Below are 27,441 nucleotides of genomic sequence, written 5' to 3'. Positions count from 1 at the left end.
TAGTGTAGGCAGATTTCATTACTTATACTAGTGTCAGCAGTGAACTGTAGCCCTAACAATGAGAGATAATAGCAAACAATGTGACTAGTTTGATTTATAGCAGGGCTTCATGACCAGCACTTGTCCAAGCTTGTCCAGTGCTTGTCTAAGCTCAGAGAACACCTGGGACTGGTCAGAGCAATACGATGATTATGCGATTTTTGCCAGAGGGTGAGATCATTCAGAGTGTGAGGGCAAAGAATTGTTGTTATGCCAAGCTAAGGACACAGCTTGCTTAGCTCTGGAAAATAGGATGTCTCCTAATAGCTTGAGTAGTTTATATTTGATCCCTAGAGGCAACAGGGATCTACTGGAGTTTATTATGGGTGACATGGTCAGACCGTCACTTAAGGAAAATCATTTATAAATGATTATATATACACACACACACACACGCACACACGTGTGCGTGTGTGTGTGCGTGTGTGCGTGTGCGTGTGTGTGTGTGTGTATGATGGTTTGGAGTAAGGAGGTACTTAAAGCAGGTTAACCAATTAAGCCATTTTTGTAGTCTAGGTGAGGAGGGATAACGGCCTGAACCAAGTGGTTATTTGTGTAAATAGAGAGAAAAAGGTCAGATGTAAAAGATGATTTGAGTGTGGAAATGATAAGAGACCCAAAGGGTCTGAAGGTGAATAAGAGTGATGAATTAACAAAACTTGGAAGATAATGCTAACAATAGTAGGCAAAATGACTGGGGGGAGTAATCATTTTTAGCTGGGGAGGAGGAAAGTAAGGTCAGATCTCATCTAGGAGGTGTCATCCAAAGAATGCTTTGAAGAAAATTAGAGATTCTAAAATATGGCAGATGAAGGACGTTTTGGGCATGGGGGACAGCCTGTGCAAAGGCACAGAGATGGGAAATGGAGTGTCATGTGTGAGGTTCAGCAAGAGGACCAGTTTGCCTGGCTTATAGAATATTTGAAAGGGAACAATATACATACATACATACATACACAGATACAGACTGGAGTGTTAGATTGAAACCAGGTTAAACTTTAAATAGCCTTCCCCTTCACTGGGGTATGGAGAGGGCAAAGGGATCAATGTCAGAAATGGAGGTCAAGACTTGCCAACTGATTTGTTGTGGTCAGTGAAGGAGAAGGAAATGTCAAAGATGACTGAGGTCTTCAACTTGAATGACTGGATAATTTACACCCATAAAATGTCTGGTAGTATATGTGAAACAGTAGGTATTATCCAGTTTTATAGATAAATAGACTGTATCGGAAATGCAGTGACTTGTCCCTAGTCACATGACTAGTTAGTATTAGCCTCAAGTTGAACACTGGCTTCCTGGCTCCTGGACTAGTTTTGTTTCACCTACAACAGATGCTTTTTCCTTAGTCCTCAAATCCCGTTCCTGCATAGAGCCCTCAACAACTTATTTTGAAGAATCTCTCCTTACTTGAATGGAGACAATTGAATAGTGTCTCCATTGTTTGATCCAGTCACTTCCCCATTGCTTTCATTGCCCAACTCTAAACAGCTCTTTCTTGTGGAATTGAATGATAGGCAAAGGTGGCCATTGAATTCTCTCCAGACATTTTGGTAGGCACTTTTGCCTGTCTACCAATATTGTTGTCTTTTAAAAAATTCAGTGGCACTAAATGTTAAGATAGTAACAATGATAATGCCAAAAGAATTAGCAAGCTTGTCAGTTAGCAAACATCTATTTATTCAGTGTTTACTCTGTGTTAGGCATTGTGGTAAGTGCTGTGGTACTTGGTATCAAGGAGTTCACATTCTAATGGGATAGACGACATGCACCAGAAGATTCACACAAAGTAGGTGGAAGATTATCTCAGAGGGAGGTCATGAGCAGCAGGTAGAAGAGGTGGGTAGAAGGTGCTGGAAAAGGCCTCCTCTGAAAGTGAAGTTTAAGTTGTCTTAAAGAAGTCAAGGAAACCAGAAGGCAAAAGTGAAGATAGAGAGTGTGGAGGCCAGCCAGTGAAAATGTAATTTGGGAAGATGGAATGTCATGCACAGGGAACAATTAGCAGGGCAGGCCAGCTAGATCATAGAATGTGAGGAAGGAAGCAGGGTATAGGAAGATTAAAAAGATTGCGAAAAGCTATAAATGCCAAACAGAAGGGTTTATATTTGATTCTGGAAGTAATAGGGATGGTTGAAGTTTATCAAGTGGCAGCAGAGGTCAGTATGACATGGTCAGTCACTTTGGCAGCTAAGTGGAGGTTAGATGGGAATGGGAAAAAACCTGTGGAAGGAAGGCTAATATGTGAGGTGAGACAGTTCAGGTGAGAGATGATTGAGACCTCAACTAGGATGGTACTTATATAAGTGAAGAGAATAGGATTGAATGGTATTATGAAGGTAGACTGTAAAATATTTGATAATACATTAGACAAGTGAGGTGAGGAATAAAAGATGTCCCCAATGTTGTGGGTCACCGGAAGCATGGTGGTGCCCTAAACAATAAAAGTAAAGTTGAAATATCAGGAAGTATTGGGGGGAAATGAGTTCAGTTTCAGACATGTTAATTTTGAGATACCTATGGGATATCCAGTTTGAGATATGGTGTAGGATTAGACTTCAAAGGAGTAAGATTATGGTTTGATATATAGTTCTGGGAATCATCTGCACAGAGATCATAATTGAATTCATTGGAGCTTATGAGATCAAGCAAAATAATATAGAGGAAGAAGAGAAGTGACCCAAGACAGCCTTGAGGGGCTGCCAGGGTCAGAGAAAATTCAGAGAAAAGAGACTGACAATGACTAGTCTCTCCTATAAGCAGTCCTCTAATGAGGACCTAGAGAGGAAAGCTTGGTTAATCCCTAGGAGATGAGATAAATGATAAGGAGGTATGACTAACTCATTGGCATTACCCTGTGTTCATGTGTCTTTTTTTTTAAGTGAGCAAACAGAATCTTAGGGAAGTTCAGTTTAGTTTTAGGAGGAGCTTTAGGGGACCTCCAATTTCACTCTTCTCTGGCCCCATTCTTGAGTTTATCATGTCTTTACTAGATCATGGTGAACTGAACAGAATACATTACTTCAGATGACCTTGGAAAAGGTCACAATACCATGAGACTAATCATCCTTCATTCCTAGAAGCTCTGCCCCTCTTAACCCAGTCCAAGAACCCATTAGCTTTTTTTGTCTTCTAGATCACACTGCTTGCTCACATTGAGTTTGGGGTCTGTGAATACCCTCACGTCCTTTTCAGATAAAGTGCTATTTCTCCCATATTTTGTAATTATGAAGTTGACTCTTTTGTACCTGTGTAAGACTTGAAAATTCAATAGCCATAAATGTAATCTTATTTTGTCTAGCCCTTCAAGATCTTTTTTGATTTTGTAATCCTCTGTTAGCTATCCCTCATAGGTCTGACTAATATGTAAATTTGAGGAGTGTCCCATTTGTGTTTTTCAGTTGTTTTTCAGTCTTGTTTGACTCTTTGTGACCCCATTTGGGTTCTCTTGGCAAAGATACTGGAGTGGTTCACCATTTCCTTCTCCAGCTCATTTGATAGATCAGGAAACTGAGGCAAACAAAGTTAAGTAACTTGCCCACACGGTCACTGGTCATACAGTTACGAAGTGCGTGAGACCAAATTTGAACTCATGAAGATGAATCTTCTTGACTCCAGGCCCAGCATTCTATCCCTTGTGCCACCTAGCTACCTTGTTTATGCCTTTTTCTAAATCACTGATAAAAATGTTAATTAGCTCAAGTATCTGCTTTGTCACTTATTATCTAGGTGACCCTGGGCCATGCAGGCTTTCTGGCCTTAGTTCTTCATCTCTAAAATGAAAAGATTGGACTAGATGACCCTTGAGGTACCTTTCAACTCTGAATCTGAAAAATAACAGCAACTCAAATTACTTAAAGTTCGGTAACTGGCAAAGTACTTTTACTCAGAGAAAACTCATTAGGTTAGTATGAGTTTTGTCACTGTCATTTTACCCATTAAAAAGCAGAGACTCCTAGAGCATTGATTTTGATTAATTGATCCATACTTATTGTGGATCCCTCAAAACATACACACACACATGCACATGTACACATATATATGATATGAAGATTCTGCAGTATGTTAGATTGTTACATCACTCATCACTTCTGTCCTACAGTTTTTAGAGCAAAGTGACAAAGGAAATTTTCTATTTTTCACATCTAAGTGACTTCAGAGGCCTTCTAATTCAAAATGTTTCAGGAACCGAAGCCCTTCTACTAATGAATTTGATCCTCTGTCCTCTTCACAAAGACAGGAGGAATTCCTCCTTGTCTTCCGAGAAAGTCCAGTGTACTTCTGGATAGCTTTATGCCTTAGGAAGTTTTTCCTAACACTTGGCCCAAATGCCCACCTTTCATACCCTGTTTTGGCCACAGCGATCAGATAAATGCTTTTATTGATTGGTCACAGGCTCAACAATATGGAAGGCTAGTCATTTTCTCTAGTCCCTACCAATCCTCAAAAATATTCCCAAAAAGAAATTGTATACCAGAAGTAGAATAATTGCAGCTAATCTACTGGATAAGAAAGCCAGCAGTCTAGCAAGGCTGTGCCTTATGAACTTTAAGTCTTAAGGTGCTTGCTCAGAAATTTTTCCCTGTTAGCTTCCATGATCTGACAGGGCACATGAACTGATTTACCATCATGGCAGGGGCTCATCAGAAATTTCCTTGCTGTACCATTCCACCCTATTCCATGTCTGTCACCTTCCCCTTTGAAATAAATTATAGACATTGGTGGGGATTGACTACGTATTGGACTTCTTTATGTTTTGGTTGGTACCTGCCTTACACACACACACACACACACACACACACACACACACACACACACACACACTCACTCTAAATGTCTGTAATAAAAGGCAAGCATCATATGCAGTGGACACATATTTGAAGTATTCCAAGTAAATGCAGGAATAAAGCAAGGGCGGCCTTTTTATTCATCGTTATTTGGTATAGTTCTAGAAATGTGAGCAATAGCATATGGTGAGAAAGCAATTAAAAGTGTAAAGAAAGAGAAGAATCATAACTATCACTGTTAAGTAGAGAATGTATTCAATAGTGCAGGCTTTTTGAGACTAGGGATTCTTTTTTTTTTTTTAATCTGTATCCTCACTGCCTACTACAGTATCTAACAAATAGTAAGTGTTTGTAATGATTGTTGAAGTTTGGTGTCAAAGAAGAAATATGAAATACACGTTCTGCCATGCCTTTGCAGACACGGGAGGGTCTGCAGGGGTATTGAATTGCATATAGTGTCAGACTTTTTTTCCACTCTACTGATTGATTTTGTTGATTTTTTTTTCTTTTAAAAATTTTGTTTTAAGGCATAAATTGGGATGGGGTGGGTGGGGTTGGAGTATAGGAAGAAATCTAAATGAAAAAGCAAGATATCAATAAATATATATTAAAAGTAAACCATGATTATAGAAGGAGAGACAGGGGCAGCAAGTAAAGGAGACTAGGGCAGTATGCCCAACCTCTCACAAATACACAGTAGCTTTCACATGTAAAACAAAAATAGTGCTCACCTGAAATCCAGACATAGTTGTAAACACCTCCATAGCTGTTTACAGAAGTTCAACGAGAGGACACAGCTAGGGATGTTGCTAAAGAGCCTTGGGCCTAATGTTCCTCAGACTGGGGCTAAAGGAAGGAGTCTACAATGATCCTGCCAGAAGCTATTTCCAGGAATTGGCTCATCCTACTCTGTTTTAGTTTATTGGGTGGGATCCTGGGGTCTGTCATCGCTCTGTGAATCATGGCAGCTTGGAGAAGCTAAAAGAGCCAGATGTTTGATTGGATGGGGTTAGATTTCCTATCTCCGATCTCATAGACAGAGACATGTTAATTGACAAGGAAGCTGCAAGTTTTTTAGCTTCCAAGGTACTAGGCAATGAAGAGTCTAGACATGAGGGCATTCCCAAAAAGGGACTGGGCAGGAAGGAAGGCATACCAGGTAGGAGAAGAGGGAATGGTTAGGGTAGAAACAGCCTGTTTGAGAAAGATTGATTGAAATAAATGTTTTTTTCCACTCTAAAATATCACCTAAATCTTTTTCTAAGAGTGTTATCACCCTCCCCAATAAAATCTTTTATTCTAAAAGTAGATCAAAGTGGATGTTCTGTAAATGACTTTTTTTTTTTTAATAGTAGTGGATTCCTGAAGCTATGATGTTATGGAAAAATGTTGAGTAGCATGTTATCTGATTAACATTTGTTTTTTTCTCTCTTTGACAGGAGAGATCAAACAGATTCTAGAAAATGAACTCCAGATTCCTGTATCTAAAATGCTATTAAAGGGCTGGAAGACTGGAGATGTAGAAGACAGTGTAAGTTCCCTCACTTTATAGAAATAAAAGAATATTGCATATGCCTGTTGATTAAGCAGTGGGCAACAAGTAGGTTTTTACAGACTTCATGAATCAGATTTTCCAAGTGTTCAAAGTGTCAAGTAACTGAAGTGTTTTGGTCACCAGAGTATTCAGATAATGTCTGAAAGGAATGAGTTTTTCATGTAATTTAAGTTTCTTGGCCACCTTCTTTTGCAGCTTCATAAAATCATGGGATATCACAGAGTTCGAAGGAACCTTAGTGATCATCTAATACTAGCTCTTCATTTTACAAATGAGGTCACTGAGAGCCAGAGAGGGGATAGGACAGCCAGTTAATTGTAGCAGTGAGAACAGAAGTTAAATCTCCTGATTGAATTCAGTTCAGCAGACATTTAGTAGAGTCTCCTATTCTGTAGGCTCTGTGCTAGGTGCTGGAGACATAAAGAAAAAAACGAAAAAGACTCTGTTGTCAAGGAGTGTGCATTCCACATCAATTTTATATTTCTTTCTCCCCAATTAATAGATTTTCTTTTGTTTTCCAAAGGCAGTTATAAATTCAATTTTGTTCACTCTCCTCCTTCTCTTCCTCCCTCCATCCATACATGCAAACACACAAAGAAGTATGAAATAAACATAGTAGATAGCTTGAGTAAAATAAAGTATCTATATAGATATGAAATTCAAAATATACCACGACTTCATAACCCAGTGCTCTTATTTTTTCTTGGGAGAAAATTCAGACTGCTGTTTGGGACTTGGAAATCCTGGTGTTCATACCTCTTATTTTCTACAGGAAGAAATGGAAATCTTGAGAGGGGAGCAATTTTCTAGTGATAATGCAGCTATTTAGTAGCAGAACATGGACCCAAACTAGTATCTTCTGAGTCCCAGAGTCATCTTCAACAGTGATGACCTGCCCTGGAGGACATTTCATGCATGTGATCCTTGGAGAGCCTGAGCCCAGCTAGAGCCTTCCTGGCCATGGCTGGTGCTCTGTTTGTGTAGCCCTGGAGCATCCTGTATTTTTTAGTCATGCATGAGAAGAGGATTGGAGTAGAGTTAGTCACATTGTATGACAGTATCACCAGACTCTCTGAGTATCCATCTGGTTAGAAACATGGTGCCAAAAGGATCATGAATGACAGTAGAAAAACAGCGTGGAAATTATACATGTGCTTCACTCACTTGTGTGCTTTTTTGGAAATTGGATCATTTGTCAGCCCTGAAGAGTTTAGTTTCAGCTTCCCAAATTCTCTTCTAGCTCAGAGAGACTGATTTTGTGCAGTGAGTGAAGTAGTCTTTGACTTAGAGACCCACCCTATGTACAGCCCTCAGAGAAGGAAGCTGAGGTGGGGTGCCACAGTAGCTTCATCATCAGAGGGACTCTGCCATTTGCTGGCCATGTAATCCTTTAACCTCAGTGTCCCAGCAACTTGGAGACTAGATCTTTAGTATGACCTAAGCTAAGTTCTCAGGCTTCTCAGTGTTGTCCAAAGTGACCTTAAGGCATTTCTGAGCAGTGGGCTTCTTAAGATTCAACCCCTTATTGCTGGAAAAGTCCTGCTTTCTCCCCTTCTATTAGACTGTGAGCTTTGGGGGTACCTGTTTCCATGAGTATTGATTTAGCCCTCCCTTGGGCTTGAACCCCACTAATGCCCGCTCCGTGCCTGTACTTGGTGTACTTATTGTCTAGGAGGAGTCAGGCTGGCTGTTTTCCTCATGGCAGGTAGTGCAAGGCCTCTTACTTGGTAGGTGCTGAATAAATATATGCCAAATTTATGAAAATAGTACAATGTAGCTACTGCCAAAATGACAGCTTCCAAAGTGTTGGCATTACCCAGAAACAGTCATGGTTTTCTCTTTTTTTCAGACGGTCTTAAAAACTCTACACTTGCCAAAAAACAACAGTCTTTACGTGCTCACACCCGACTTGCCACCACCTTCTTCGAGTCATGCTGGGTAAGGTCTTCATTTTCATGGGAGCATGAATTGAAAGGTTTTGTTATTTAGTAGGGCTTCTGCATTTCATACTTCTGATTTGGTTTATATTGCATTTGAACTTCAGAATTAAAGAAGACATCACTAAATCATTGGTTGACAGTCCTTAGGGCTAGAATTTTCCTTTCCCTTGAATTTTCTTTTCCCTTAGAATAGAAATAGAATAGAAAAACTCACTTCCCTTCTGATTTTCATGGTCAGGTCTTGCTTATGGGATTGTGTTTAGTTCACCTAAGGCAAATATATTATTGTCTTTGACAGCCTGGAAAGGCCTGGCTCTCAGATCATTGCGTGGGCCCCTGAAGCAAGCACTGTAGCTTAACCGTCCCTTGTGTAAGGAGTACTCTTCCCGGAGGAAGGCCCTGGGCAGAACCTGTTTGCTGTGCTAGCTACCACTGTCAATAATAATAATGCTGTCATTATTGTCGTCATACTTGCTGTTATTGTTAATGGGTTTTCCTGGTATATCCTTGGCCTTTATGCCCATTAAAAACCTTAGTAACTTTGGGAAGCTGCCTGGGGACTTGGGACATGGTGAAAAAGGCCTTGGCTTCAGAGTCAGAGGGCAGGGCTCAGTTCTAGGCCCTGTCATTCACTAGCTTTATGTTCCCAGGCAGGCCACATTCCACAAAGAAGTCCGTGTCTAGTCAGCTGGAACATTCCTTGGTGGGTTAATTAAAATGTCATCCCTGTCCTCACTCATGTAATCCACCTAATTAAAGTTGGACAGGGGATATGAGGGTGTATGAACCACTAGGAGTGAATTTAAAGAGATTCACCCACATGTCTACCTGGGCTCATGGAAAGGTTCCTTGCTCTCCAATATTACCGTCAGTCTAAGTGCTCCTCCCTGGGTGCCACAGCCTCCCGAGACCTACAGAGAAGCTGGGTCTGTGAGCCTGAGCCTCCTATGAGTGATAATGGCAGTCATGTTCCATTTCATCTTGAATAGTTCACAAATTCATTCCCGTTTAGTGTACAATTATTCAACATTTAGTGTGTACTTAGCACCATGGGTAGTATAAAGATTAAGTTCAGCCTGATTTCTGCCTGCATGGAACTTACAGTAACACATGTACAGGTAGTTCCAGTGTAAAATGAACCTCAGACTTAGGTGCAAGTCAAGTGTTGTGCAGAGTCAAGGGAAAGAGAAGACAGAAGGGGCCATTAGCAGCTTTGGGGAGTAGCAGTGGTTTCCAAGAGGAAGTGGCTTTGAGTTGAGCCTTAAAGGATGTATAGAATTTAGTAGATAGAGAATGGTATTAGTGGAATTGATTATAGGCATAGTAAAGTGTGGGCTAAGGAAGGGAGCACGGACAATGCTCAAGTGACCCAGTTTAGCTGGAGCACAGAGTATCTGGAAGAGAAAGGTAGAATAAAACTAGAGGGGAAGGGTAGCACCAGACCATGGGGGCCTTGAATGCCAAGTAACTGTAGACTTATGAGTGGTTTTCTGAATTAACATTTATCAAACTTTCATGATGCCTGATTCTTATGGATTGAATCACAGAAGGAAAAAAGAAATTAAAAATAGTTCATAATCAGGCAGAAATCATTACCTGAAAGTTTCTGGATGGAAAGAGTAATGTGAATGATTACCAGGCTAATATGAGAGTCATAAGTTTTAACACAACATCCTTCTAAAGTTAAGAATTGTTCATTGTGTTGAAATGGAATAAGCCTTTATTAAGTGCCTACTATGTACCAGGCACTTTGCTAAGCACTTTACAAATATTATTTTATTTAATTTAATTGTTCTGTTCAGATACTATGTCTTCCTGTCACATCTCAAAGAGTTTTGTTTTTGGGATAATGTATGTTACCCATTTTATATTTTCAGTGCGAATTCCATAGAACAAAACGACAGTTTGGGAGCCTTCTGGGCTTTTAAAAGTTCATATCAAAAATTATAATATGTATGTATTTTTCATTTTTAATCCTTCAGTCTTTTTATTGGCACTGCAATTCTTGGACTTCAGTCCTTGTTACATCCATGTGATGATACAGCTGAGATTGTCTCATCCAGTTCCATTTTTCTTACTATCTACATTCCTTTTTTTAAAAAAAATAATGTATTTTTGGTTTTCCGCATTCACTTCCTTAAGTTTTAAATTTTCTCCTCTACCCTCCCCTTTCCCCTCCCCAAGATGGTGTGCAATTGGATATAAGCCTTCCATGTACATTTTTTAAATTAATTTTATTTATTTTCAGTGTTCTACAATAACTTAGATTATTATTTTTCCCTCCCTCCCACTTCCCTCCTCCCTTCTCCAGATGGCATACAATTTTATGTAGGTTCTACACAAACATTCTTATTAAATACATTTTCACTGTAGTCATGCTGTGTAGAAAAATTAAATTGCATGAGAGAAATCATATAACAAACTGAAACGTAATACATGCACAAAAAAATGATCTGCTACATTCTGCAATTGAATTCCATAGTTCTTTTTCTGGATGTGGAAGGCATTTTGCCTTAGAAGACCACTGGGAATTTTTTTTAAGTCCTTCCATTGCTACGAAGTTCCAAGTCTACCAGAAAAAACTCTCGCACACTACGGCCATTGCTGTGCACAAAGTTCTCCTGGTTCTGCTCCTTTCGCTCAGCATCAGATCATATAAGTTTTCCCACGCCTCTCTGAAGTCTTCCTGTTCATTATTTCTTATAGCACAATAGTATTCCATTACATTCATATACCATAATTTATCCAGTCATTCCCCAGTTGATGGGCATCCCCTTGATTTCCAGTTTTTGGCCACCACAAAGAGAGCTGCTATAAATATTTTTGTACACGTGGGACCCTTTCCCATATTTATTATCTCTTGGGGATACAGTCCTAGAAGCGATATTGCTGGGTCAAAGGGTATGCACATTTTTGTAGCCCTTTGGACATAGTTCCAAATTGCTCTTCAGAATGATTGGATCAGCTCACAGCTCCACCAGCAGTGTATTGGTGTTCCACCTCTCCCACATCCTTTCCAACATTTATCATCTTCTTGTTCTGGCATGTTTGCCAATCTGATGGGTGTGATGTGGTACCTCAGAGTTGTTTTGATTTGCATCTCTAATCAATAGTGATTTAGAACATTTTTTCATATGACCATTGATATCTTTAATTTCTTCCTCTGAACATTTATCAATTGGGGAATGACTTGTATTCTTGTGCATTTGACTCAGTCCTCTATATATTCTAGAAATGACAGCTTTATCACCGACAATTGCTGTAAAAATTCTTTCCACGTACATTCTTATTAAACATTTTCACAGTCATATTGTATAGAAGAATTAGAACAAATGGGAGGAACCATGAGGAAGAAAAACAAAACAAAAAAGAGAGCAAATCGTCTGTTTTGATCTGCATTCAGACTCCATATTTCTTTCTCTGGATGTGGATGGAATTTTCCATCCTGAGTCTTTTGGAGTTATGTTAGATCCTTGCGTTGCTGAGAAAAGCTAAGTCAATCAAAGTTAGTCATCTCCCAATGTGGCTATTACTGTGTACAATATTCTGATTTTCCTCACTTCACTCAGCATCAGTTCATAGAAGTCTTTCCAGGTTTTTCTGAAGTCTGCCTGCTCATCATTTCTTACAGCACAATAGTTATTCCATTACATTCATAACCACAACTTGTTTAGCCATTCCCCAACTATCTACATTCTTGAGGTTATAATGTGAAGTCATTTACTAAATGTTAAATATCGTTGAAAAGATATTAATGCTGATTTTAAAATTTAACATTCCAAACATCTGTAAAATAATTTTGCTGCCCAGGCAAGTACAGTTTACCTATAACATACTTTTGTTCATTCTTTTTGTAAAATGTGTACAAGAAGAAACATCCTGCCCCCCCACCTTTTTTGACATTCGAATTTTATTTTATTTTTCATTTTTTAACACAGTTCATATCACATAAAAGAACTCCAACTTTTGGTCAGGTGATGCTTCTTTTTAAAGCATTTACAACATAAACCACAAAATAGTTTTTTTTTAACATTAGCTGAGACAAATAATAACTATGTATGCTGACTTCACCAGCCCCTGACCTAATTGTCTCCACACTACTACTAAGAATTAAAGGACCCTGACTTGTTGTTGTTGGTCTAAAGTCCTACCTAATAGCTTAACTTTAGACTTAGCCTCGGATGTCCCCCTACCAACAATCTATAATTTAATAGATCTGGTATTAAGCTTACAAACCTTTTGACTATAGGAAATTGCCCCTAAGAGTAGGGAACGTTGCAGGGAAACAGTATCTCCCCAACTTCATGTCAGTTCCAGGTAGGAGTAGATTGTCAACGTGCATTCAGTCAGGCTTAAAGTCTGCCAGGTAATTGAGTAATTGGGGAAATTGAGTCAGGAAAATCCTACCTCAGCCCAGGCTGAACAGCCACTCTCCCACCCTTCCCATGAGATCACCTTTTGCAGTTCATACCAGCATCTCATAGGCTTACTGACATCATGGATCAGAGGCTCAGACTGCCTTTCTTGCTATCCATACCTGGAGTTAGACTCAGAAGAACAATCACTTAACAGTCCCATAGCATCTTAAAATAGCAAGTTCCAATAGCCAGGTTTCAAATATGACTATAATTTCACTTTGGCTAAGGAACATCTTTTGAGGCAAGTCTTAGGTGGCTTACATGCCTTTCTGTACATGGTCTAGTTCCTAATTAAATAGCAATCATAAAATCAAATTTACCATTAAAACCTTAACTTTTCTATCAGTGCCAAATTTTACTCGAGGTTACCTGCCTCTAGGAAATTTAGACTAAAATTCTTTCCCCCAAACTAAAGATATCTTTGATTTATTCTCAGTGATGAATTCAGTCAATTGTTTTAATACTAATTGCTTTTACTTCACTTTGTAACATGTCCAGTTTTTCTCCCCATCGCTCCCTTCCCCCCTGCTTCCTAATATCTTGCATTCTGATTACTCCTTCCCTCAATGTACCCTCTCTTCTATCACACCCCTTCCCTTATCATCTTCTCTCTATTCTTGTAGGGCAAGATAAATTTCTATACCCCATTCCCTGTATTTCTTATTTCTCGATTATATGCAGTAAAAATTCTCAACAGTTGTTGCTAATACTTTGAATTCCAACTTCTCTCCATCTCCCCTCCCTCCCCAAACCCACTGAGAAGGCAAGCAATTCAATACAGACTAAATATGTGTCGTTTTGCAAAGGACTTCCAAAATAATCATGTTGTGTAATACTAATTATATTGCCCTCAGTCGTACTCTATCCCCCCTTGTTTTCTCCCCCCACAATTGACCTTGTCCATCCTCAAAAGTGTTTATTTCTAGTAACTCCCTTCTCCCATTTGCCCTCCCTTCTATCATTCCCCTCACCCCACTTTTTGCCTCCTCCCCTACTTTCCTGTGGTGTGATATAAATTTTCATATCATGTTATTCCCTCCTTTAGCCACATGTGGAGAAAGTAGCTTCATTTTTCCCCTCTTCTTCCTTTTCTCCTCCATTGAACAAGATTTTTCTTATCTCTTTTATGAGTTATAACCTGCCCTGTTCCATTTCTCCCTTTCTCTTCCCGGTATTTTCCTCCCTCACCCCTTAATTTTTATTTTATTTTGTGTGGATATCATCTCTTCTGATTCAATATACCCTGTACTCTCTGTCTGTATATGTATGTGTGTGTGTGTATGTATAATCTCTCCATCTACCCAAATACTGAGAAAGGATTCAAGAGTTATAAATATTTTCTCTCTGTGTAGTAATGTAAACAATTCAGAGTCTTTTGTGATTTTTCTTTCCTGTTTACCTTTTCATGCTGCTCTTGATTCTTTTATTGTAAAGTCAAATTTTCTATACAGATCTAGTCTTTTCCTCAATATGAATGCTTGAAAGTCCTCTATATCATTGAATGACCATTTATTCCCTTGAAGTATTATACTCAGATTTGCTGGGTAGGTGATTCTTGGTTTCAATCTCAGTTCCTTTAACCTCTGGAATGTCCCATTCTAAGCCCTTCAATCCCTTAATGTTGAAGCTGTCAGATCCTATGTTATCCTGATTGTATTTCCACAATACTCAAATTGTTTCTAGCTGCTTGCAGTATTTTCTCCTTGATCTGGGAATTCTGAAATTTGGCCACAATATTCCTAGGAGTTTCTCTGTTTGGGTCTCTTCCAGGAGGTGATAGGTGGATTTTTTCAATATTTATTTTGTCCTTTGGATCTAGAATATCAGGACAGTTTTCCTTGATAATTTCATGGAAGATAATATCTAGACTCTTTTTTTGATCATGGCTTTCAGGTAGTCCTATAACTTTTAAATTGTTTTTCCTGAATCTATTTTCCAGATCAGTTGTTTTTTCAGTGAGATGTTTCACATTATCTTCTGTTTTTTCAAACTTTTGGTTTTGTTTTTTAACTGCTTGGTTTATCTCATAGTCATTCATTTCCCTGAACTCAGTTCTCTCTTTCAACGAATTATTTTGTTCAGTGAGCTTTTGAATCTTCTCCTCCATTTGGCTAATTCGGCTTTTTGAAAGCCTCCTTCTCCTCATTGGCTTTTTGGACCTCTTTTTCCAATTGAATGTCCTTAACCTTAGTTCTCATGTGTAGTGAATTCATTGTGGGATTTAATTTTGCGGATCATTAATCTGCTAAAAGAACACATTCTCTTCATAAAGCAGATATGTTTTATGTGTTGTTTGTGAAAATGTTTCCTTTTCTTTCCTTTCCAAAAGTACTGTTGATTTCTGATTCAAACAAGGTATGAGAAGAAGAATCGACTTTGGGGGATTTCACGTGGGCCCTTGGGGATTGAGTTCAACAGCTTTATACAAAGCTGAACTTCTAGTTTAGAGTGGCATGGGCTCAGTGACCAGCCCTTCTCATCTATGCAGAGAAGGAATTTGAGTCTCAGGGAAAAAACTTTCCTAAGTCCTACAGCTGCTGGCTGTTAGAAATGGGAGCCACAGAGATGTGTGGAAGATTGGAGTGAATGGAGCCCTCTTCATCTTGCACACTATTGTTCTTGTTTGGCTGTGGGCAAATGGACAGTGACACTGGAGAATTCATTGTCTCTTGTCCTCTTCTTGGCTCTCTGCCACTTCCTCACTTGGCAGAAACTATTCTCTTCAGTTATCAGCAATCTCTTTATTGATCAGTCTCTTCAATCCCTCCTCCCTCCAGTCCTCACCCTTCTTAATCTCTCTGTTGCATTTGACACCAGTGATCAACCTCTCCTTTTACATATTTCCACCTCTCTGGGTTTTCATGATACTACTTTCTCTTGGTTTTCTTAGCTTTTCTGGTCACTATTTTTCATTCTCTTTTGCTGACTTATTACCTTAGTGGGTGTTTGCTAAGGCCTTGTCTTGGACCCTCTTTTCTTCTTTTTTAGTGTCATGCTTGGTAACTTCATCAGCTCTGTTTTACTTAATCAACATTTTACTCCATGTAGTTTTATATATATATATGTATGTATGTATGTATGTATGTACATAATTCCCAGATCTTTGTCTCTCTCTCTCTCTCTCTCTGTATCCCTCCCTCTTTGTCTTTATCCCCTCCCCTCTTTATATGTGTGTGTGTGTGTGTATGTATATTTTTTTCTCTCAGTCTCTCTCCTAAGCTTCAACTCCCAACTATTTATTTATTTTTGGCATTTTTTTCTTTTTAAATTTGAGTTCCAAATTTTTCCCTCCCTTCTAATCCTCCCCTACCCACTGTGAAGACAAACAGAATTATATCAGTGATACATGTGAAATAATAGCCTTATCATCAAAGAAAAATAAAACAAGGAAATTATACTAATCAATTATATCAAAATGATTGTTGATTTGTACTTAGTGTTCTTCTCATCAAGAGTTCTCTTTCTGGAGGTAGAGAGCATGTTTTCATCCTGAGTGCTTTGGATCATTGTATTGATAGCCAAGTCTTTCACAGTTGATTATCATTACAACATTGCTGTTACCATGCACAGTGATCTCCCTGTTCTTCTCACTTCACTTTGCATCAGTTCATATAGGTCTTGCTGTTTTTTTTTTCCTGAAACCACCCCATCATCATTTTTTATACCACAATAGTACTCCATCACAATCATAATATCACAGTTTGTTCAGATATTCCTTTATTGATGAATATCCCCCAAATGTTCAATTCTTTGGTACCGCAAAAAGCGGCTATAAATAGTTTTGTAGCTATAGACCCTTTTTTCTTTGATCTTTTTAGGGTACATACTAGTAGTGATATTGCTGAGTTCAAGGGTATGCACGGTTTTATAGGTATTTGGGGCATAGTCCCAAATTATTCTCCAGAATGGTTGGACCAGTCCACAACTTCAACAGTTTATTAGTGTACTTATTTTCCCTCATCTCCTCTAGCGTTTGTTATTTCTGATAGGTGTGAGGTGATACCTCAGAGTTGTTTTAATTTGCATTTCTCTAATCAGTAATGATCAGACCCCATATGGGGTCTTGACCCACAGTTTAAGAAATGCTGAAGGAGTTACAAGTGGGAAAAGTTTAAGAAGCCTTGATTTAGAGCATTTTTCATGTGACTTATAGATGGCTTTGATTTCTTCTGAAAACTGCTTGTCTATATCCTTTGAGTATCAATTGGGGAAGGACCCTTATTTTTTATGAATTTGACTCAGTTCCCTATATATTTGAAAAATGAGATCTTTATTAGAGAAAATTGCTGTAAAATTTTTTGCTGTTACTTCATTGTCTATGATATCTTTTAGCAAAATGTAGTTTCCCTGATTATCACTTTTAATTAGGTCTATTTTTGCTTTGTGCAAGTTCATGGTTGCTACCCCTGCCTTTTTTACTTCTGCTGAAGCATAATAGATTCTGCACTAGCCCTTTATTTTAACTTTATTTGTGTCTTTCTGGTTCCAGTGTTATCTCTTGTACACACTGTATTGTTGGATTCTGATTTCTAATACATTCTGCTATCTGCTTCCTTTTTATAGGTTAGCTCATTGCTGCTTATTTCCCTGCTTCCTATTTTCTTCTGTTTATCCTTTTCTCTTTTTATTCTATCTCTCCCTAGAAAGTCTGTTTTGTTTCTGACCACTGGCTTCCTTAATCCTCCTTCTCTTTTATCATCTCCTTTCATATCTCTTATGGCCTCCCCTCCTGAGTGTGTACATTTATTCTTCCCACTTTGAACCAATTCCAATTAGAGAGGATCTGGTGTTAACCACCGCCCTTACCCCTCTCCCCCAATTTTCCCCATCAACATGAAAGTTCTTCCTTGCATGCCTCTTTTATGTGAGGAAAATTTCTCCAATCTACCTCTCCCTTCCCCCTTCTCTCACCCTTTCATTTTTGGGGGGAGGGGTCATTTTAACATAATCATCTCGTACTCATGCCCTCTTTTTATGTAGATACTTTCTAATTGCCCTAATAATGATAAAGTTCTGAGGAGTTAAATATATAGAAATGTAAGCATATAAGAATGTAAACAGTTTAACTTGACTACTGTGTAATTACTCTATCATGTTTAGCCTTCTGTGCTTCTCTTGAGTCTTGTGTTTGAACGTCAAGATTTTGTATTCAGCTTTGGTCTTTACATCAGGAATGCCCAGAGGTCCTCCACTTCAATAAATGTTCTTTTTTTCCCCTGAAGGATTATATTCAGTTTTGTTGGACAGGTCATGCTTGATTGTAACCTTAGTTCCTTTTCCTTCTAGAAGATCATTCCAAGCCCTTTGCTCTTTTAGGTGGAAGCTGCTAAATCTTGTGGGATCCTGACTATAGCTCAACAATATTTGAATTGTTTCTTATAATATTCTTGGGAATTCTTATTTTGTTTTTCCCAATGAGTTTTTTCACAATTTCTTCTATTTTTTCATTATTTTGACTTTGTTTTATTGTTTCTTGATGTCTCATGGAGTGCTTGGCTTCCACTTGCCCAATTCTGATTTTTAAGTAATTATTTTCTTCAGTGAATTTTTGTACCCCTTTTACCATATGGCCAATTCTGCTTTTTAAGGAATTCTTTTCATCAGTGAATTTTTGTGCATCTTTTACCATTTGGCCAATTCTATTTTTTAAGGTATTGTTTTTTCCATTTTTTTTTTTTGTGCCTCTTTTACTAAGTTCTTACTTCTCTTTTCGTAATTTTCTTGCATCACTCTTATTTTCCCTTTGCTATTCTTATCTCTGTCTTTAACTTCCAAGAATTCTTGGTGGACTTGGGTCTAATTAGCCTTTTTCTTTGAGGTTTTTTGATAGTTGTTTTCTCATTGTTGTCTTCTGAGTTTATGTCTTAGCCTTTCCTGTCACTGTAGTAGTTTTTTGTGGTTAAATTCTTGTGTTGTTCTTGTTGTTGTTCTTTGCTCTTTCTCAACCTACTTCTTGACTTTGGACTTTTTGTTGAAGTTGTACTCTGTTCACCTGGGGGTTGGGAAGTGCTATCCAAGCTTCAGGCTTTTTTGTGCTGCTGTTTTCAGAGTTAGTTCTGGACGTCTGCAAGTTTTGGGTGCTTCCAAGGTGGTGTGACCCAAGGAGAGGGTCCTGGCCTTTCCCAGAAAGGATCCCTTATCCCCTCCAACCACAAGAACTAGCACTCTCTTTGCCTTGGAGCTGTGAGCTGGAGCTGGAGCCACTGCTCCCTTGTGACCAATCCCCAGGACTTCCTTCCTCCCTGCAACTGAGACCCAGCACTGTGTATGGGCCATAGAGTTATCAGTCAGTGCCAGCTGTACCCAGTGTCAGTGAAGGGTTCCTTGTAATCTCTTTCTAACCAATTGTTGGATCCCCTACTTTCTATTGGCTGAGAGCTTCCAAAGCCCTTGCTTCCTCTGTTATAACCTCCTCCAGTGTCCAGGGCTGGTCTTGCTGCTATGTGCACTCCCAGTTGGCTCCTGCCAACTTCCTAAGTTGTCTTTGGTTGGCTATGTTGCTCCAAAATTTTATTTGAGGAGTTATTTTAAAGTTGGGTTGGTGCCTGGACTCTGGCATCTTGGCCATTGCTTCCCTGTTGGACATATCTATGCATATATCTCAGACTCAGCTAGTCCAAGACAGAACTCAGTTCCCCTTCCCCACCCTTTATCTTAACTTCTCTATTTCTTTTCAGTGTACTGCTGTGCAACCTTTAGATAATTATAGCAGTGAGGTAGGGCCTTGACTAGAGCATCTAATTTGGAATATGCAGGACCTGAGTTCAGATCTGACCTCAGACATACTTACTAGATCTGTGACCCTGGGCAAGTCACTTAACTGCTGCCTTCCTCAGTTTCCTCATGTGTAAAATGGGATAGTAGCAACGCCTACTTCCCAGGGTTGTTGTGAGGATCAGGTGAGATTTTTTTTTTTCTTACTTAATAAATGCTTACTGAATTGAATTGTATAGCAAAAGAACTGGTATAAACGGACTAATACATATGAAGGCTGTGGGGTTTTGTCTTCTCTTATAGTAAATACCAATTGTCCAACTCTTTTGGAAATGAAAGGAAACCCTTACTTTTGCACCCACAAACTGTGTGTGCTCAGTGCCCCCCAATCCCCCCCAAAAAGTCTTAGCTACGAAACTGCTGATCTCTCTAGTAGGAGATTCCCTGACTATTCTGTATTTTGCCCAATTAGATGTAAACTTTTAAAAAAAACCTTTGTTTTCTTTTTTATGTTTGGAGTTTCAAATTCTCTAGCTCACCTCCTTCCCTTCTTCTGTCCCTGAAACAGTAAGCAATTTGATTTAGGTTATACATGTGCAGTCTTTTAAAACATATTTCTGTATTACTCCAAATGAAGTAATATTCGTAAAGCAAACCTTAAAGTACTATAGAAAGGCTGGCAATTATTATCATTACTTCTGAATCCCACTCACTCTCAGTGTGCACATCTGGACATTTCTATCTCAACAGCATTTCTTGTGTGTGTCTTCTTTCCCTCACATAGCCCCTCCCCAGGTGGTTGTTATTACCTCTTAGCCAGCCTGTTACATTAATCAGTCTCATTGTCCTGAGCTTCTCTTCCTACTTGAATTCATCCTTTAGAGAGGCCCCAGTCCCTAGGTATGACTAACTATGTCACTTGCCTACTCAAAAAACTTCAGAGCTGCCCAATCACTTGTAGGCTCAAACCTCCTACATTTATCATTCAAATCTCTTTATAAGTACAACCAAGTACTATATTTATCTATAAGGCAGGTAGGTGGTATAACAGATGAAATGCCATGCCTGGAGTCAGTAAAACTCATCTTCCTGAGTTCATATCTGGTCTCAGACACTTAAGAGCTGTGTGGCCTTGAGCAAGTCACTTTACCCTGCTTGCCTCAGTTTCCTCATCTGTAAAGTGAGCTGGAGAAGGAAATGGCACACCCCTCTGAGTATCTTTGTGAAAAAAAACCCAAATAGGGTTGCATAATATCAGAACAGTTACTTAGCTCCAAGGGTACAGTGGCCCTAGAAGCAGCTAAGGGGTGCCATAGTACACAGAACTGCTGATCCTGGACTCAGGAAGACCTAAGTTCAAATCCTGCCTCAGATACTTACTAGCTCTATGACCCAACTCCGCTTCAATTTTCTCATCCGTAAAATGGGGATAATGACAGCACACACCTCACATTTGTGAAGATCAAGTGAGATGTTTGTAAAGAGATTGGCACAGTGCCCAGCAGCCTCATTGCTTTTTTCCTCTTCTCTCCATGTGGGTTCCTGCATTTATTCACAATCAGTGGATGACGCTGCACCTTGAGCCCTCCACAGACTCGAAGGTGCGCGTTGTCGCCATTCATCTTTTCTTCATGCTACATATCTCCTGTTCCTTGTGCTAAGTCTCATAATAAATTTGACACTTTTCAAGTCTGCCCAAGTGGAGGACATAGGACACCTCAGTGACCCAGGGAGAGCCCAAGACTAGGTCAGGGCTGCACCATGGGTGGCTAGAGATAGAGGCCTGGCCTTTGGCGTGGATAATGGCAGCTAAGAGAAGAGGGTCAGCAGTGGCCAATGGTTTAGAGTTGTCAGGACGGACGAGGGCTGAGAGAAGATTTGACAGTCAGTCAAAAGCTCATCAGTAACTTGGGGCAGTTAATTTTTTTCAATCAACAAGCATTTTCTTTCTCTTTCTTCATCTTCTTTCCCTATTAAAACAACTAAACAAACCACTTTATAACAGTCATGGTGCATAAAAGAGAGCGGTTTCAGGGAGTGATCAGTCAGAAATGATATTTCACAGAAGCTTTGACATGACGAGAGGAGAGGAAATGATAATGAGTGGAAGCAGTATTTTCTAGAAATTCACCTGAAAAGGAAAAAGCTCTCTGGTGGTCACTTGAGGAGGCCCCAGGGCAGACAGAGAGTGAGGGATACAGAAGAGGGAGCTCCAAGGGAGTGATCTCTGTTCTGGCATGGAGCTAGGTGAAAGGTGGAGGGAGTAGCAAGTGAAAGGGCCTGGGTGCTAGTTTATGGCCTTTGAATCAGAGTTGGACAGTAACCTGATGAAAGTGATAATAAAGGTTTGGCTAGCAGCCACAGATGGGATGACTTGTGTAGGGATGGGGGCAGGTTGAGAAGGCTCCATGGGGAAGATCTGTGACAGGCTAGGAGAGTCTGGGCCAGGAGCAAAGCAGGGGGACAGGAGATAGCTCTCCTCGGATCACACTAGAGTTTGTCCAGTTTGTCTTCCCAGAGCCTTGTCCCTGCGGTTTTGTTCTTACTGCCCAGACAACCACAAGAGGGCTCTCCTCCCCCTTCTATACTGCAGCTCTACTTTCTCCAAGCCTTTTGTCCCCAATATGATAGATCACAGTCAAGTTTGTCCTTCACAATTTATAGAGCACTTTACCACAAATAAGATTTGGAGAAAAATAGTACAGCATATCATCCCCATTTTATAGAAGAGGAGACAGGTTCTGACAGGATAAGTGACTTGCTTTTGATTATATATCTAGGAAAAAGTTGACCAAGTCACTCCCCATTTATTATTAGCATCTGTGTGATATGGAGGAGAATGTGCTGCATTTGAGAATCAGATGCTGCCATCCGAGTGGCGCAGTGAATTGAGCACTTTGCCTGGAGTGATGAAGACCTGAGTTCAAATCCAGCTTCAGCCAGTTACTAGTGGTATGATTCTGGACAGGTCACTTCACCTGCTCTGCCTCAGTTCCTAGACTGTAAAATGGGGATAACAGCACCTACTTCTCAGGGTTATGTGCAAGAATCAAATGAGATAATATTTCTAAATATTTCTATTGCTTTTTCTGTTCCTTATTCCCTTTTCTTCCCCCATTTGTTAGCAGTGTGACCTTGGATAATTTACCTGGCTCCTCTCATCCTCAGTTTCCTCCCTTGTAAAGTGGGGCTAATAATGAATAACTGTGGGATTCCCTTTCAGGGTCAGTATGAGGAATGAGTGATGAAGGTAAGGTGCCTGGGCCCTCAAGGGATGAGATCTCTGGTAAGGCTTCACTTAGAGCCTTTTTAGCATCAGTATTCTTCAGGTGATATGATCTGTCTGTAAACCTTGGACCACTGTGGTCTCTGAAGAAGGAAGGTAGGGGTTCCTTCAGAGGGCATTGGAGATGCATGGGAAGAGAGGAAGTGAGCAAGGCAAGCCGACACCTATTACTGGTGCAGAATTGAGCCAGAGTAAGCAATGTTGTCAGGGGGTGTGACCATGGGTGAGTCGTTTAACTCTTGTTTGCTTCAGTCTCCTCACATAGAAAATGGGGATAATAAAAGCGCTTGGGTATTGTGAAGATGAAATAAGGTGATATTTGTAAAGGGCTTAACACAATGCCTGGGGCTGTAGAAATACTCTTTCTGTTCCCCCTTCCTCACACAAACCTGGTGCTTTCCTTAAAACTCTCCTAAGAGGGAGATAATACAAATATTACTCCCTTCATTTTACAGATGAAGAAACTGGGGCCCAGATAGGGGAAGAGGTTTGTCTAAGATCAAACAGCCAGTCAGAGCCGGTGTTGGGATGTTTGACCCCACAACTCCATGTCCCTTATAAACATCAGGGAAAGTTCAATCTCATTTTCCACATGAGGAAACTCAGACTTAGGGAAATGAAGCAGCAGATAGTCACATAGATTAAAAAGTGGTAGAGGTGGAATTGAACTCAGATCTTTTGACTTCTGAGTCCTTATTCTTTCCATTAGTTCAGATTGTCTTCTGACCCCTATACCTACCTCACACCCATCACTTACTCCTCAACTCTTTGAAACTGCCCTGGCTATTCCTCGACCAAGACACCCCATCTGTAGACACACCATTTTTACTGGCCTACCTCATGCTTGGAATTCTCTACCTTTCCCATTCCTCCATACTAGCTCTCTTCTGTTCCTACCACTAGAATTTGTGGCAATCTAAAGCATTTCAACAATGCTTTAAAAAATGTTTTATGTGCTAATATCAGCATTCATGCACCTTACTAATTATCCCCCAAGTGGGTGAGGAAAAGACATTTTTCTCACAGCAGCCTAGAAACAGGAAGAGCTGCCAGATCCTCAATCTAGAAACATGATATATCAGTAAACTGGCATGGGAAGTGATGAGAGCCTGAACTGAGGTGTTCATCAAGACATGGAAAGGAGAAGAAAAGTCCTAAAAACTTGACACTTGAAGATGAGTTTCATTACCTGCCTGGAGAGGAGCAGGGAAACTCTGTTAACACTCCATTACTAAGTGCCAACCAGAGGGAGATATCAGGTGACAGACTCTGGGGCCTGCAGTCAGCCAGGAAGCATCTCTTCATTACCCCCCATATGCCAAGCCCTGTACTTTGCTATTGGTAACACAAAGACAAAAACAGTCCTGCCTTCAAAGAACTTCTGTTATCTCAGAAGAGACACTCCTTGAGGCAGAAACTGAGGAGGACGTACATTCCAGAAAGGAGAGGCCAAGCAGTGCAAAAGTATAGAGGTAGGAGATGGTGGAAGAGAGAGCATTCCAGTTTGGCAGAGTTGGGGAATCAATCATTAAATTTGCAGTTGCCTTCTGAGTGGGGTGCCAGATACTGCTAGGGACCCAGTTCCAAAGAATGAGACAGTCCGTCCTCTCCAGTGAATGTATTAAGCACCTAGATAACTGTAGGCTTAAGTAAGCATAAATGGGAGCAGAAGCTTTAGCTGGTGAGGTGGTGGGATCAAGAAGGCCCGCTCCTGTGGACCTGAAGGAAGATAGACACTCTTTGAGGTGGTGGTTAGGAGGAAGGGGCAGCCAGGCTTAGGGGATTGGCACTCAAAAGGCAAGAAGATGGAGTGTGTGGGGCTGGAGCAGGGAGTATCAGGGAGAGACAGGGAGAATCCCAGTTTTCCTGAATCACAGAGGATGGAGATGGGGCTGATATGCTATGAGCCTGGAAAGAGGTCGTGGCATGTTGGAAGGGTCATACAGGCCAAGCCAATGGGTTACATTTGATCCTAGAGATGCTTGGGAACTGCTGGGATTTATGGAGTGAGGAGTGACATGGTCACATCTGCACTTGGGCAGCTGTGGGAGAATGGAGGGGTTTAGGCCCATCAGGAGACTATGATAGCAGTCTGTGCCAGGGCTAAGGAGGGCCTGGACTGAGGTGGTGCTGGGTAAATAGCTAGAAAGGGCTGAGTGCCAGAAATGTTGTGAAGGTGGAAAGGACAGTATTTTGCAGTTGATGGACATATAGCATGAGTAGGAGAGTGAAGAAGCCAGGTATGACATCGAAGCTGGGAGCTTAAGTGGCTAGGAGGACCATGGTGCCTTCTACAGTAAGGACTTCGAAGGTGGGAAGAGGGATGCATTTTTGGGGAAAGATACTGTGTTCTTTCCTAGATATTTAGGTATAGATGTATGAACATTGAGATAGGTAGAGGTCTGTATACATATATGTACAAATATAGCTTTTAAAATTAATGTTTAATAATAAAATATGTAAATAATATAACATATCTACATGTACACACCTATATAAGTATCACCTTCATAAAGATAATAATTCCACCTATGGCAAGAGAGAGAGTATAGAGAGACAAGAAAAGAGGACCTAGGGCTGAGTCTTGGGGAACCCCACCAGGGCAGTGGTAAGGGACAAAGATCTGGGGAAGGAGCCTGACAAATGGTCATACAGTAGAAGACCCAAGAAGAAGTATTCTTAGAGAAATCTAGAGAGAAGAGGATCCTGGAGGAGGAAGTGATCAGAGTGACAGGTGAAGGGCAAGTTTTCAGGGGAAATGTGTGAAACATTGATCATCATTTTTCCTCAGCTTGAGCTCTTTTCTCTGGTCATCCAGGCCCCACACAATTGTCATATGACTGAAACTTCAGGAATAGTACCTGAAGACAAGACCTTTTGAAAGTTGGTCACTTTTGGTAGATTTAGTCTTCTTGACTTTCTGAAGTTATTCTTTAGATTAGATCAGAAATCGAGGTTAAATAATTTGTCCAGAATCACACAGCTAGCAAGTGTCTGAGATTTGAAAGCAGTTCCTCCTGACTCCAGGGCTGGTACTCTATCCATTGTACCACCCAGCTGCCCCTTGAACCTGTTATCTTCAAAAAGAAAAGCTTTAAAAGTGCAGAGTGTGCTACACTCCATTAAAACATTTATCCATCAGATGGCTTTCTGAGGTAGGCCAACTCTGAAGAGGCTTTCTTTAGTGATTCAGTTTGCTAATTGGTCCAGTGTCTATAATAAAGAATTCCCCCTAACAGGATAGATCCTGGAAGGGCTTTTTGATGAGATTGGTCACATTATTTTTATAGGTGCCAAATTGTGAGCTGCAGGAGGTCACAGACTGTGTATTAATTATCATGGTATCTCTCGCAGCCTTAGGCACAGAAGGTTCTGAAGTCACAAAAAATGTGTTTGAGATCCAACTCTGACACTTTGCTAGTTATGTGGCCTGGAGGAAGGTGCTTCATTTACTTCACTCAACCTCCGTTTCCTCTTCCCTAAAATGGGTAGAACAAGACAAGATTATATATATATATTTCACAAGGTGGCTGTGAGAAAAGCCCTTGTTAAAACTTAATGCACCATAGAAACATGGGTGATAGCTAATAATCATGACGATGAGGAGGAGGAGGAGGGGAAGTGTTTGGGGGCCACTTCAATCATTGTTATTTAGCCATCCAGAAAACATAGCTAGTTAGCACAGTGAGGATGCTGGTCCTGGAGTCAGAAAGACCTGAGTTCAAATCCATCTTGAGATACTTCCTAGTTCTGTGACCCTGGGTGCATCAATTTACCTTTGTCTGCCTCTGTTTTCTCAACTGTAGAAAGGGGAAACCTATGTCCCAGGTCATTGTGAGGATCACATAAGATAATGTCTGTAAAGACCTTAGCACAGTGCCTGGCAGCCCTCCTTCACTCAAAACAAAGTCAAGTGCAAGTCATGTCATTATTTCTCTGATGGCATGGTCTTCTTCGGCAACGAAGGACGAACACATGCCGCTTCTCTTCCCTTCACATTGTTTGGTACTCATAGCTCACAGATGAGGGTGGGGATAAGAGATAGAACTATATTACGAAGTAGTAAATACATTCATTAGAGGGATTCGGACAAATGCTGTGGGAGGACATTGTTCAGTTCAACTCTGACCTCAGCCACTTACCTGTTGTATGACTCCTGTCAACTTCAGTATCTTCATCTGTAAGATGGGGAGAATGATAGCACCTACCTCCCAGAGTGGTTTTTAGGATAAAATGAGATCGTATTTGTAAGCACTTTGCAACGTTAAAGCTCCAAAACTTCCTTTTCTTTCTCTCTCCCCTTCCCTCTCTTCCTTCTTCATTGGGAACAAGGATCAAGGATAACTTCCTGGCAAACTCCTATTCTAAGTGACTTCTAGAGTCAGTTGGGCATCCAACAAGCATTTATCAGATGCCTCCTCTGAGCCAGGCATCTTGCTGAGTGATGGGTTTACAGAGGAAGGCAGTAGGCTATAGGAGCCCACAGTCTAAAGGGAGAAAACATTTGAACAGCTCTGGCACAATAATCTATAGGCAGGACAATTTGGAGAGCATTGACAGAGGGAAGGTCCAGCCATCAAAGAACATCATCAGGAAGGGGTTCCTGTAGAAGGGGCCGTTTTTACCTGGCACCTGAAGGGTGTCAGGAGGCATAGATGAGGAGGAAGAGCATTCCAGGCATGGGTGGCAAGCAGGGAGAGTGCCCGT

The 27,441-nt window shown here is 40.3% G+C and overlaps 1 protein-coding gene across 6 annotated transcripts in view; it reads left to right on the top strand.

The window, feature by feature from the left end:
- FAF1 (Fas associated factor 1) overlaps window positions 1-27,441 on the top strand; it is a 466,037-nt gene that overhangs the window by 163,705 nt on the left and 274,891 nt on the right. For all 6 annotated transcript variants that reach the window (XM_072649394.1, XM_072649398.1, XM_072649395.1 and 3 more), the window contains 2 exons: window positions 6,261-6,352; window positions 8,226-8,314. In XM_072649394.1, coding sequence (XP_072505495.1) covers window positions 6,261-6,352; window positions 8,226-8,314 — 181 coding nt within the window. The remainder of the gene's footprint in view (window positions 1-6,260; window positions 6,353-8,225; window positions 8,315-27,441) is intronic.

Source organism: Notamacropus eugenii, chromosome 2 (assembly GCF_028372415.1).
Source record: "Notamacropus eugenii isolate mMacEug1 chromosome 2, mMacEug1.pri_v2, whole genome shotgun sequence".
Lineage (NCBI taxonomy): Eukaryota > Metazoa > Chordata > Mammalia > Diprotodontia > Macropodidae > Notamacropus > Notamacropus eugenii.
This window is presented reverse-complemented; position numbering and strand designations above follow the sequence as displayed.